This window comes from Plectropomus leopardus, chromosome 11 (assembly GCF_008729295.1).
Source record: "Plectropomus leopardus isolate mb chromosome 11, YSFRI_Pleo_2.0, whole genome shotgun sequence".
Taxonomy (NCBI): Eukaryota; Metazoa; Chordata; class Actinopteri; order Perciformes; family Serranidae; genus Plectropomus; species Plectropomus leopardus.
This window is the reverse complement of record NC_056473.1, coordinates 34,567,385-34,580,198: the sequence shown is the minus strand read 5'-3', so window position 1 is coordinate 34,580,198 and position 12,814 is coordinate 34,567,385. Positions and strand designations below refer to the sequence as shown.

General features: G+C 37.7%; 1 protein-coding gene across 1 annotated transcript; it reads left to right on the top strand.

The window, feature by feature from the left end:
- The first annotated feature begins 1,859 nt into the window (after positions 1–1,859).
- LOC121950492 (mixed lineage kinase domain-like protein) lies at positions 1,860–12,278 on the top strand. The gene is made up of 11 exons (XM_042496508.1): positions 1,860–1,944; positions 4,149–4,590; positions 6,030–6,128; positions 7,235–7,412; positions 8,249–8,349; positions 8,434–8,572; positions 9,261–9,345; positions 10,429–10,577; positions 11,168–11,217; positions 11,321–11,467; positions 12,048–12,278. The coding sequence occupies exons 2-11, from the start codon at positions 4,155–4,157 to the stop codon at positions 12,095–12,097; spliced, it is 1,434 nt and encodes a 477-aa protein (XP_042352442.1). The 5' UTR covers positions 1,860–1,944; positions 4,149–4,154; the 3' UTR covers positions 12,098–12,278.
- Positions 12,279–12,814: the final 536 nt, after the last annotated feature.

Here is a 12,814-nt window from a genome sequence, read left to right as displayed (position 1 = left end):
TACTGACTGTAAAGTTTATTAGTTTATTTGCAGCCTTTGTTGAACATGATAAAGATTACTGTTTTTATGAAGCGGGTCCATCCAGCCCAGAAAAAAAACAAACTTTGTTTACAGTCTTGTTTACCTGAAACAGCTGGATGCGTCCGTTAAAGCTGGGGTAGGCAGTTTTTTTTTTTTTTTTTTTTAAAAAGGAACGTCATGTGATAACTGACGATCCAAACATTCAGGAAGGTTTTTTTTGTGGGAGCTGAATTATTCACAGAGGTCTCTTCCTCTCCAAAACAACCAGACCAGCTGATTTAAACAAGGAAAAACACCAAATTAAGACGTTTCATGCTTGAAAAATAAATAATAATAATGATAATAAATGGTATTTTTCTGACTCTGGCTCATCACAGAGCGGCTGTAATTTAAAAGTTTGGTTTGTCCTTTCTGGGCTACTGTAGAAACATGGTGGTGCAGCATGGTGATCTCTGCAGGAAATGAACGGCTCAGTAACAAAAACACAACGGCTTTTATTTTTAGGTAATTACACACTTATGAAAACACACTGATTAGACATGTTATTTTACTTTTCAGAGACTCGTGGTCCTCACAGAACAGCCACAGTACATCTGGTGATGATCTCGTGGACCATGATGCATTGCTGTACATTAACCTTTTGAAACCTTTGAAACAGACATCAGTTTTCGGCCTTTCACATGAAATTAATCCCTCGAAACCTGAGCAAACTGGTTTGATTTCATTTAAAAGCATGGCTGATGAGCAACTTGGCAGGAGAAACACGTTCTCAGCCTTTAGGACTTTTTCAGCATTTTAGGATGTTTCTATGATTTAGGACGTTTCTAGGGTTTTAGGTTGTTTCTATGATTTTCGGATTTTTATGGTGTTTTAGGACATTTCTAGGACTACAGAACATTTCTCAGATTTTGGGACATTTCTACAATGTTGGGACATGTCTGGGATTTTTAGACATTACAATTATTTTAGGATTTTTCTAGGATTTCAGGACTTTAGCGTCTTGGTGCATAAAAAGACACAAAACAGAGTTTGTATATCAAAAAGCTTTGGATAAAAACATGAAGCTGTTCAGCATGCACGCCTAAAGAATAACTCATATAGACCGCCAACAACATAAGCAATAAAACCATAAAGAAAAGGAAATAAAATGTCATTTTAAAAGGTAAGAGAAATAAAAATTCTCAGCGTTTCATGGTCTCAGTGGTTCGACGGTGAGTCCTGAAGGTCATGCCGTTGTTCGACGGTGAGTCCTGAAGGTCATGTCGTCGTTTCTTAAGTATCAATGATGTGTAGTTGATGAAGGAACCGCCGCTGACACCGACTTGGTTGCATAAGAATTAATTTATTACAACAAAGTTCAGCATCCACCAGGCGCCATGGTCTGTCTGGGAGAAGATTCGGGACCAATGTGAATCTCTCCCTTACAGCTCATGCATGTCTCTTATATAGGTACAAGCATCTACACATTCATCAGTGGACATTCCTCACCTATTGTATTTTAATCACAAAAATAACCCCCAAGGGCCACAGTCCATGTCATGTAAGCCTAGTATCAATTTTCTACTCATCTGACTCTGAGACTTAATCATCCCGAGACCTCTGACCTCAAGATAAGACCCATAAAAAAAACAGAGCATAATACACCTCAGTCATCAGTACAGCAGCCGGTCAGGACGCCTCCATGTTTTACGGGCTGTGCGGTGAGTTATGCTTCTGCTTCGAGGATAATGTAAGTTACTGCTGGGTGTGTCGCAGGAGCGTGATCAACACTCAGAGTGGGGGAGGACCTGATCTACTTCCTCAGAGAGGGCAGGAAGTCAGACGCAGCAGGAGGAGGAGCTGATCTTCACAAAGCCAGTTTCATTTGCAGCCTGCACTCATTCACAGCAGAGACGGAGAACTAACACGGCCGACCGCTCGCAGGTAAATAATCTTTATGTTTCTGGTGTTTGGACAGTTGAACCTGAGCACGCGGCTCTCAGTGTGACCTCCAGATCAGGAGCACTTTTCTCTGCAGGTGTGTTTAAGGTGTTGGTTTGCAGTTTTGTTGGAGTTTCCCACGTTAACCCAGCCCTGATCTGATGGGTGAAACTAATTTAAAGCCACACAGTGACAAAAGTGGGTTTTAACCCTGAGGCATCATGAATACCTGCTCATGTCCTCACCTGTCTGAGGAATTCAGCCGCTCATACCAAAGATTCAACACGCAGAGGGAGAGAGCAAGTTATTTACCTGCCAGAAAACCGAAGTAAAACTAATCTGAAGTATTTGCGACAAACGAGAAATCAAAACATGCTCACAATCTATGACTTTAACCCAGGGCCGGCTCTCGGCATAGGCGATAGGGCACCACCTGCTGGAGGGGCGCCGCCACGCCGCCAGTCCCCCTTGGCCTCAAGGGAAAATAATAATAAAATAATAATTTTCTATGCCTAAATAAACCGTGACATGTTCCTAAATTATGTGTGAGCACGTGATGTGTCGGTATTGGGTGTGGAGGTGCTGGTTAGGGTTAGGGCGCCTAGGGCACCAAATTGGGTAGAGCCGGCCCTGGTTTAACCCTTTGAAACCTGAGCAAATCGGCTCGATCTATTTCAAAAACACAGGAAAAAGGCAATTAGCAGCTAAAGAAAAAAAATTGACAGAATTTGTAAAAACTACACGGAAATTTCCCAAAATAATAGCAACTTCCTTAACTGTAGTGTTGTCTTAAACTCCTTGATGTGTCTATAAAATCTTAGAACCACAATCCTAAAAATGTCCTAAAATTCTAAAAATGTCCTAAAATCCCAGTCTGCTGTAAGCGGCTGGCTCCCGCCCTCCTGTCATGTAATTTTGTTTTTTAAACGTTTAAAAACTGAGAAATCTACCTTCTTCTTTTAAGGCCCTCAAACACAGCGGGCTGATTTCCGGTGTTGTAGAGGATTCTCCTGAATGTCGTCAGGTACAAATTGATTTCAGTCTGAATCTGAATAATTGACAAACTGTCTCATCGCTCACCTGAAAGCTTCATCAGCGTCACAGGAAGCTCCTCTGGGAAATCTGCTCTGCACATAAAAAACAATCAGCTGAGCTCACCTGAGAGCCCCAAAAGTCTCCTTAATCACGTTCCTGTCAGCGCAGATCAATAACAAACCTGCAGCTGAGATTCAAAGAGACAGTTTTTTTTTACATCTAAAAGAAATTAAATCAAGGACTGCTCACAAAAAATTCAATCCTAATAGTATTTTGTTAAAAATAAAAAATAAAAAAATCCTGACAATGTCACAATATAGTGAACCATAACATAACTCATGAAAATATCACACTATAGTACACCGTCAAAAAAAATCATTAAAATGCTTTAGAATAATATGACGTCAAAAGAAAGAAAAAGTAAAAATGTCACGGTATAGATTTTTTTTTAATTCATGAAAATGTGACTTAAGTGTGCCCTAAAATAAATTGTGAAAATGGCACAAAAATTAATTGAAACTTTATATTAAATGCTGTCATAGAAATTCATGAAAACATCACAAAATTGTGGCTTAAAAAAATCCTGAAAATGTCACAGTATAGTACACCATCAATTATTTTTAAATGTCAGTATCATATGCTGTAAAAAAATCATTAAAACACCAATATTTTGTCCAAAATAATTCATAGAAACATCAATATAATGGGCAATAAATTAGATCATGAAAAAGTCACAGTATAGTATAGTCCAAGTTTCCTGGCGGTGTCCCCGCCAGTGTCTCGGCCAGTGTCTCCGCTGGTGTCCACTCCACTCTCATTCTCTGCTGGTGTCTCCGCCTGTGTCTCCGCCGGTGTCCACTCCGCCAGTATTTGCTCCGCTCTCATTTTCTGCCGGTGTCTCCGTTGGTGTCACCGCCAGCGTATCTGCTGGTGTCTCCGCCTGTGTCTCCGCTGGTGTCCGTTCCACTCTCATTATCAGCCAGTTTCTCCATTGGTGTCTCCGCCGGTGTCCGCTCAGTATCCACTCCACTCTAATTTTCCGGCGGTGTCTTCGACGGTCTCCCCTCCACTCTCTCTGCAGTACTTGAGTAAATGTACTTAGTTACATTCCAGCAGCGCTCTGACTGAAACTTGAATTAATTTCTGATTTTTGTCTTTGTCTTTCTGTCCAGCTGATCATGGACGCCATAGATCCCATCATATCCATCGCCTCACAGATCTACGCGCTGGCCGAGCGAGTGAAGGCCAATAAGAAGCGCTGCCGCCACGTGTGTGACCGGGTCAGAGCCCTGGAGCAGATGGTGAGGTCCATCAAACAGGGGGGACGGGGACAGATCCCCGAGGACGTGGAGAGACCTCTGAGGGAGCTGTCCATCACCCTAGACGCGGCGCAGAAGCTCATCGAGACCTACACCACGGCCAACTGGGTGAAGCAGGTCCTGAAGTCCGGCAGCCACGAGGACGAGTTCAAAAGCGTGAACCAGCGGCTGACGGACGCCTTCCAGGTGCTGTCGGTCGGTCTGCAGGTGGAGCAGCGGAACCTGAGGGTGTTTGATCCGGACTCCAGACAGGACGAGGTGGACGGGAGGGAGGACGACGCCGAGCTGCAGAGATGTGAGTGTAAAGGTGATAATAGGAGTCGGCTCAGTCGATCTGCACGAGCTTAAAATTCAACATTTTTACTTTTAATATTTAAAAGTGTTAAAGTGTGTTTGAGGAATAAACATCAGGAGCATCCGGATAAATGATCTGCACATTTTTTTAGACGATTAATCTGCAAAAATAAAACTGTGTAGTAGCGCAGGTTAAAGGTTAAAAAATACTGTGTACTAATAAACGTGTACTAATAAATTGGTTACATTTCTTTCAGAAACATGGGAAGATGGTCATGAGCAATTTAACAAGACATGACTCAAAAATGTGAAAAAAAGTTAGAAGTTAGTTAAAAGATAAAAAAAGTCACAGAAGAATTACTTAAAAACTAGAAAAAACAAACAAAGCCTTTAAAAAACATAAAAATACATAGAAATAAATATGTATTCGTTTAAGTTATTATATTAAAGTATACCATATGTTATTTTTGTTTGTTGGTTTTTCTTTTTTTTTTTTTTTTTTTAAATTTAGGACCTTTCTAGGATTTTTTTTAGCGTTTTAGGGCATTTCTCAGATTTTAGGACATATGCCAATTTTGGGATTTTTGAGAGTTTTAAAATACTGTGCACTAATACATTTGTTTAACTTCTTTGGCTCAAAAATTTGCAAAAAACAAAATAAATTTTTCAAAAGTTATAAGAAAGTTACCTAAAAAGCAAAAACAAACAAAAGTTCAAAAGTTTAAAAAGGGCTTCAAAAAGCACTTAACATTTAAAAAATAAATCGGTTTGTTTTATATTATATTATATTATTTGGTGTTGTTACTTTTTGTGGATTTTAGGATGTTTCTCAGATTTCCAGATTTTCTGTTACTATTAAATCTTTATTATCTTATATGAGTTTAATTCTCATATCTACATTTTACTTATTTGTTTATGGATTTGTATTTTAAAACTTACAGCCTCATCTGTTCATGTACTCAGTGCTGTTTAATATTTGCGTTCTAACGTTCTCGATGTTGTTAATTTTGGTAATGTCATAAGGTGCGCAGGGGAAGACTGATATTTTTATTTTGTAAATCTTTTTATCTGGGAAATACTTTGTGCTTATTATTATTAATATTCATTTATTGTTTTTCCTGTAACATAATGCTAAGATTATTAATATTAATATCATTTTCTAGATTTTTTTTCAATTATTTGAGGATTATTATCCAATCATCCTCCCATCTTCTTTGAAAATAGCTTTAAGATAATTTTCTTGTTTACTAATTTCTTGCAACCTGAGGGACATTAATTGCCAAGTTGGTCATTGCTATTTTCTCCCATTTAAAAACACCCAAACAATTTGTGCATGTTTCAAAGGGTTAAATAGTTGTGAGAGGCGTCTGAATGCAGCATGAGAAAAAGGGATCTTGATCCAGGTTTCAAAGGGTTAATCGCCGTTTGTCTGTCCCTCAGTGCTCGAGGAGTTCCAGAAGGAGCAGCAGGAGAAGATGGAGGCCATGATTAAAGAATTTGAATTTGTCAAAAACAACGTGGAAAAGATCGTGGCGATCAGTGAGTAAACCGAAACACTTCAACATTTGTCAGGAGGATTCTGGGAGAAAGTGCTTCTGTCCATGTTTCGTCTCTCAGTCTTTGTCTCACAAACCATGTTTGACGCTCGAATTATCTGAAATAAATAAATAGAATTTAAAAAGAGATTTATCACGTCTGTAAACACTCGACCGCCAGTAACACCGACCTCAAAAAGCCAAACTCTGCTAGCTTTGCTCGGGGGCCACTTAAGGATTTTAGGACATTTTAAGGATTTTGGGGTATTTTTAGGATTTTAGGACATTTTTAGGATTTTGTGGCATTTTAAGTATTCTAGGACATTTTTACAATTTTAGGACATTTTAATGATTTTAGGACATTTTTAGGATTTTGGGGCATTTTTAGGATTTTAGGACATTTCTAGGACTTCAAGACGTTTCTTAGATTTAAGGGTTTTTTTAAGATTTTGGGGTATTTTTTTTTAGATGTTAGGACCTTTCTAGGATTTATGGACATTTCTCATATTTTAGGAAGTTTTTCGTATTTTAGGGCATTTCTCAGATTTTAAGACACTTTAACAATTTGAGAACTTTTCTCGTATCTAAGGACCTTTTTAGGATTTAAGGACATTTCTCAGATTGTAGGCCATTTTTAGGATTTTAGGGCGTTACTAGGAATTAAAATCTGAGAAACATCCTAAAATCATAGAAATTACCTTAAGACATTTTTAGGATTTCAGGACATTCTAAGATTTTAGGACCTTTCTGGGATTTTAGGATGTTTCTCAGATTTTGGGATGTTTTAGGATTTTAGAATATTTCTAGGATTTTAGGACATTTTTGAATTTTAGGATGAGTCTAGGATTTAAGGACACTTCTTGGGTAAAAAGGAGAGAGATTATTATAATACTCCTGTTGCTCCTCTGCTGCTGTGTAACTTGTGGATCTGGAAACAAACTGTTTGATAACAACATAACCACCTTTAAGGTGACGATATATGCACCTCCTCTCTCTGCTGCCCCCGAGTGGCCAAAAAAACAGCCAGTTTTAAGGACATTTTGATCAGTCACATGAATGTTACTCATCATAATCAAAGCAAAGCTAACTAGCGATCTCATGTTTTTACAGTTAACAAGCCCAGAGCCAGTGATGAAGACATCCGAATGATCAAACCAGAAGAGCTGGACTACGGAGGCTCCAAGGAGCCCTTCATGGTAACAGGCACCTCAGAGGTCTACAAGGGACTGTACCGAAAATTTCCAGTGGCCATCAAGAGATACATTGACCCTTTGAACACCAACCCAAGGTCTGTGCTGCATTCAGTTCTGACTTAAAATACAGAAACATCGTCATTTTTGATTGGAGAATAACATTAATGTGACTGTATTTCTATTACCATCATCGCCTCTGGCTGCAATACGATTAAACCTCCAGTGTGAAGGTTTTAAGGGGATATATTACAACAATTTTGTATCATAAATATGTTTTTTAGTGTATAATCACCTGAAAATAAGAATGATTGTGTTTTCATTACTGAAATCCAAATCTGGCCCCTGATAGGGCCCCTGGTTGCCCCCAACCATTTTCTAATTCATAATAAAAATAGTGATTGACACTGAATTGTTTTTGTCCTTTTAGTCTCCATAAGGTGTCAGAGACATAAATCAGCATCAAAATAGAGCTAGTTGATCAAAAAAGGAGCCAGAGGAGGATCCCCCACACCCCCACAGAGATCCTAGATAAGACACCAATGTCCTAAAATCCTGGAAATGTCCTAAAAAATAAGAAAAATCCTAAAATTCCAAAAAAAGACCTGAAATCCTCGAAATGTACTAAAATCTGAGAAACTCCCCAAAATCCTAGAAATTGTCCTTTAATCCCAGAAATGTCCTCAAATCCAAGAAACGTCCTAAAATCCTACAAAATGTCCTGAAATCGCCGAAACATCCTCGAAACATACTAAAATCCGAGAGATGTCCTTAAATTCCTAGAAATGTCCAAAAATCATAACAAAGACACTTCCTAAAATCCTAAAAGAAACGTGTATGGGGGCAGGCTGAGTGTCCCCGCTGTGAAGGACGTGCCGTTTTCCTTGTGTATCCGTCTGTGTGAAACTCTGATATTCACTGTCTCCGTATGCAGGGAGGTCCGAGGAATTTTCGAAAAGGAGGTTGAAACCATGAAGCGGTTTGAGTCGCCCAACATCCTGCGCATGTTTGGCATCTCTGTCCAGCACGAGGACGGTGAGTGGACTGCAGGACACAGAGGACAGGTCGTTGCACCTTTGACATGACAGTAACGGGATTTGTCCCTGTGACTGCCTGCAGGACCCAACCCGGAGTTCCTCGTCATCATGGAGTACTGTGAGAAGGGAAGTCTCCGTCAGGTTCTGGACAAATCTGGTAGTAGGCTGTCCTGGATCACGAAAGCTCGTATGTGTCGGGACGCAGCTCGAGGACTCTACCGGTCAGTCCGCTGCACTCATTCATTATCGTACGATGCTGGAAAAAACACAACACGGAAATAAGATTTTGCAGGATTTTGTTATGTGCAGGCAGTGGTGGAAGATATGGAGTACTGAAACCATTAATTGTCCATTTTATTCATCAATTTATTCATTTTTATATTTAATTGCTTATTCATTTATTTGCTTATTTATTTCAGTATTAGCTTATACATTTCCCCATTTTATTTTCAATTTTTCATATTTATTTATTCATTTTTTAATTAATTAATGTATTTATTTGTGGAATTATTTATGTATTTATTTCTGTATTATTTATTTTTATTTTTTTGGCCTGTATTCAGTTGAATATAGGTTAAAAATGCAAATCATTGCATTCTGTTTTTATTTACATTTTATACAACATCCAAACTTTTGTGGAATCAGGGATGTTGATTTATATTTTGCCTTAATAATCAGAATCTGCAAAGTATCTAATCAAGTGATCAAGTGTAAGTGTAGTGCAGTAAAAGTACAACTTTTCCCTCTGAGATGTGGTAAATATTCAGGTGCAACAACAAAATCAAAATCATACTTGAGTACTTGACTAAATGTACTTAGTTACATCCCAACACTTTTTGGTTGAAGATAAATATAAAATGAATAATTGAATTGTGTCTGGGCTTTTTTCCCCGTGATGTCGTCTGTTAGGCTGCACCAGACGGAGGAAAAGTCTAAAGTTCACGGATGCATCAACAGCAGCAAATTCCTGGTGACTGAAGGCGACACAGTGAAGGTACGGAGAGCAGCGTGTAGGCGCCACTTAGCAAATGTGTTTATTTTGTACTGTTATATAGTTTAGTTTGACACGTAAAGACTACGTTATTTGACCAGTAGATGGTAGTGTAGGTCATGTAGTGTATGACGTCCCATTGGCTGTTCGACATACATATTTTAAAATCAAAGTGGAGCTGCAAAATCACAAAGGAGCATATGTATGGAGGACTGAAACTGACAAAATGTGTCAATAAATAAATGAAAATGCTAAATGCTACAATATTGATTTAATTTCCCCATTTAATTTAATAAAAGTTTCCATTTTATTGATCAGTTTATTCAATTCATTCCCATTTAATTTTCTTTTTAAATATACAATTTATTAATTTTCATATGTATTTGCTTATCTATTTATTTTCCACTTTGCATATAAACCCCACTATTTATTGAATTTCCCATTTGATTTTCCATTTTATTTATCAATTTATTCATTCTGATATTTATTTGCTTATTCATTTATTTATTATTTTCCACTTTGTAAATAAATTCCCCTGTTGATTTAATTCCTATTTATTTTTCCATTTTACACATTTTTATTATTATTTATTATTTATTTTAATTTAATTTATTTATTTGTGCAATTGTTTATGCATTTATTTATGTATTATTTTCTCTATTTGCCACCACCTCCATTAATTTCCTCAAATTTATTTACCTCCTCTTTTCCACGTGAATTTCCACCTCGTTATGCAAATAGGGGCTGGCCTATGTTCATTGGGGGTGCCAACTTTTCGCCTAAACAAAGTGGAAAAAAAACACATAAATAAATAAGCAAACAAATATGAAAGTGAATAAATTGATCAATTAAATGGGAAATTAAATGGATATTGTCATTTATGTATTGACACATTTATTTAATTTTTTTTATTTTGTCAGTTTCAGGCCTCCATACTTTTCACTTATTCAAGTGTTTGTATTGAATTATTTAGATTTTTTTTGACAGTCACAACACAGTGCATGCTGGGACTGCTGATAAATAGGGAGATTTAATATGTTAGTGTGTGTGTGTGTTTGTGTGTGTAATGAATAACTTTGTTTTTAGCTGGGAGGTTTCGAGCTGGCAAAGACGGAGACGTCTCTGAGAAAGCCGAAGAAGGACAAAGAGAAGGACATCAGGCCGCTGTGTTACACGTCTCCCGAGATGCTCAAAGACATCAACCGCAGCTACAGCAAAGAGAGCGAGATTTACAGGTCAGACACCAACCAAAACCTGGCTTTTTAACCCTTTCCAACCTGGACCAGCATCTGCATTAAGATCGCTTGAGAAAATTGGTTTGATTTCTTTGAAACAGCACGGGGGGAAAAAAGGCAGTGACAAACGAGGCAAGAAATGTCACGAGACGTTTTTTTTTTTTTTTAACTAATTTTTGTGCCATGTCTTGTTAAGTTCCTCATCGCCTCTCTTCATGATTTTGAAAGATATCAAACCATTCGGCCTAGGTTTCAAAGGGTTAAATATTATTTCATTATGTGGGATTACTTTGTAGGAGCTCACCATTTATTAAGGTTAATTAAATTAAGGTTTATTTAGAAGGAAAAAAAAACAAACACAGATAAAAACTCAAAATAATAAATAAAAAAATTGAACCCCTAAATTATGAAATAATAGGAAAAAATGTGGGGAAAGAAACATCCCAAAACAAATTTTTTAAGACAAAAAACACAGTGAAACAACATCAACGGAAACATTGTTTTGAGTGGAGGTGAACTACTATAATAATAATAATAATAATAATAATTATTATTATTATTCTCACAAACTTTGAAATGTCGTCTTTCAGCTTTGGAATCGTGCTGTGGGAAGTTGCAACTGGCAAAAGACCTTTTGAAGGTGTGTACCTGCCCAAATGCAACATAAATGTTTTCAGAAACATACAACATTTTTCCTCTAATGTTTGCTGTTTGTTCTTAATGTGTTCTCATTTTTCCTCCAGGTTTGTCAAATCAGGAAGTTTATCAGAAAGTGTGCAAAGAGAAATACAAGGAGCCGATGCTCGCCGACAGCGACTGTCCTGAACGACTGGTGCGTGTGATCGACGAATGTCGGGCCTACGACAGTTTCCAGAGACCGTCTGCAGGAGGTAACGTACAGTCACAACCTAAAACACCGAAGCCTTCAGGCACATTTAGACGCTCCGAGCGAGCAAACAAGTTTCAGCTTTGAGTCTTCATGTCGACAGCTGGCGTTTATGGGGGTGAAAAACGTGATTTTGTAGTCGAAGAATAGAGTTCAAGCTAAAAAGAGTTTCTACGCTCTATTGTGAGCTCAAATACTCGGTTCTTCACACGTCTCCTACACTCTTAGAAACAAAGGTTTCAGTAGGGCTCATCGTGAAGAACCATTTTTTATAGATATAGACATTTTTTATAGATATTTTGGGGAACCAAAAAGTGTCTACCTGCAGGAACAAGCTGAAGAACAATGTGTGTTCCTATTAGCACCTTTATTTCTGTGAGTGTAGACGCGAAAGTAAACACTTTTTCCCTTTTTCTGTCACAGGGGATCATCGTCAATTTAAAGTTACAGAAAAATAAATGATTTTTTAAAAAATAATTTGTTAAATTGTGAAGAATATACTCAAAAGCATCTCTGATAATAATATTAATACTACTGCTACTACTACTAATAATAGTAATACTGTGACTGTCTGTCTTCTGCAGAGCTGGTGGATAAACTGCAGAGCGTGGTGACGCAGTTAGAGATGTGCTGAATCTCCTCAATCGTCTACGTCACAAGAAGAAATATTACTGTATGAATCATAAAAGTGATCTGTGACTTGAAGAAAACTTCTATATAATGCACATAGTAAGTTCACAAGGCATTAAACACATTTTTATCTTAGGTCAGTTCTCATTAGGCGGGTTTCCATTACAGATTTAAACTTAAGTGATATTTATGGTATGAGGGATTTCTGGGAGCTGATGATCCACGATTTCACGGAGGAATTGTGGATTCAAAACTTCAGATGATCCGTTCAACTTTCTCAGAGTTATGGGATGCAATAACAGCTCTTGTAGCTCCTGCTGCATCATGGGAGCCAGTTCCTACTGACAAGCACAGAGACACAGCATCATGTGACCTAGAAAAGACTAAAAAAAATGTTGTGATAAATGGGAGTTTTCTCAAATTTTCCCTTTTTTATATTCGCAGTTTCAATTTGCGCAGTTTGAGGGTTAATGGAAACCTGCCTATTCACCTGTTTACAGTCACGGGGCGTTGTTTGAACTTACAGTGTTTTTGTTAAACGTACAATATGTCATTTTTTTTTTATCAGTCGAAACAATAACAAAAATGACGGAGCACTGCTGCCATAGCAGTCAGTTTCTCCCGGTTAGAAATCCTTCAGTTTTAATGACTGATGAGTTTTTTTACTGGGAGCTGAATTATCAGCAGAGGTCTCACAGACCAGCTTATTCAAACTGTTAAA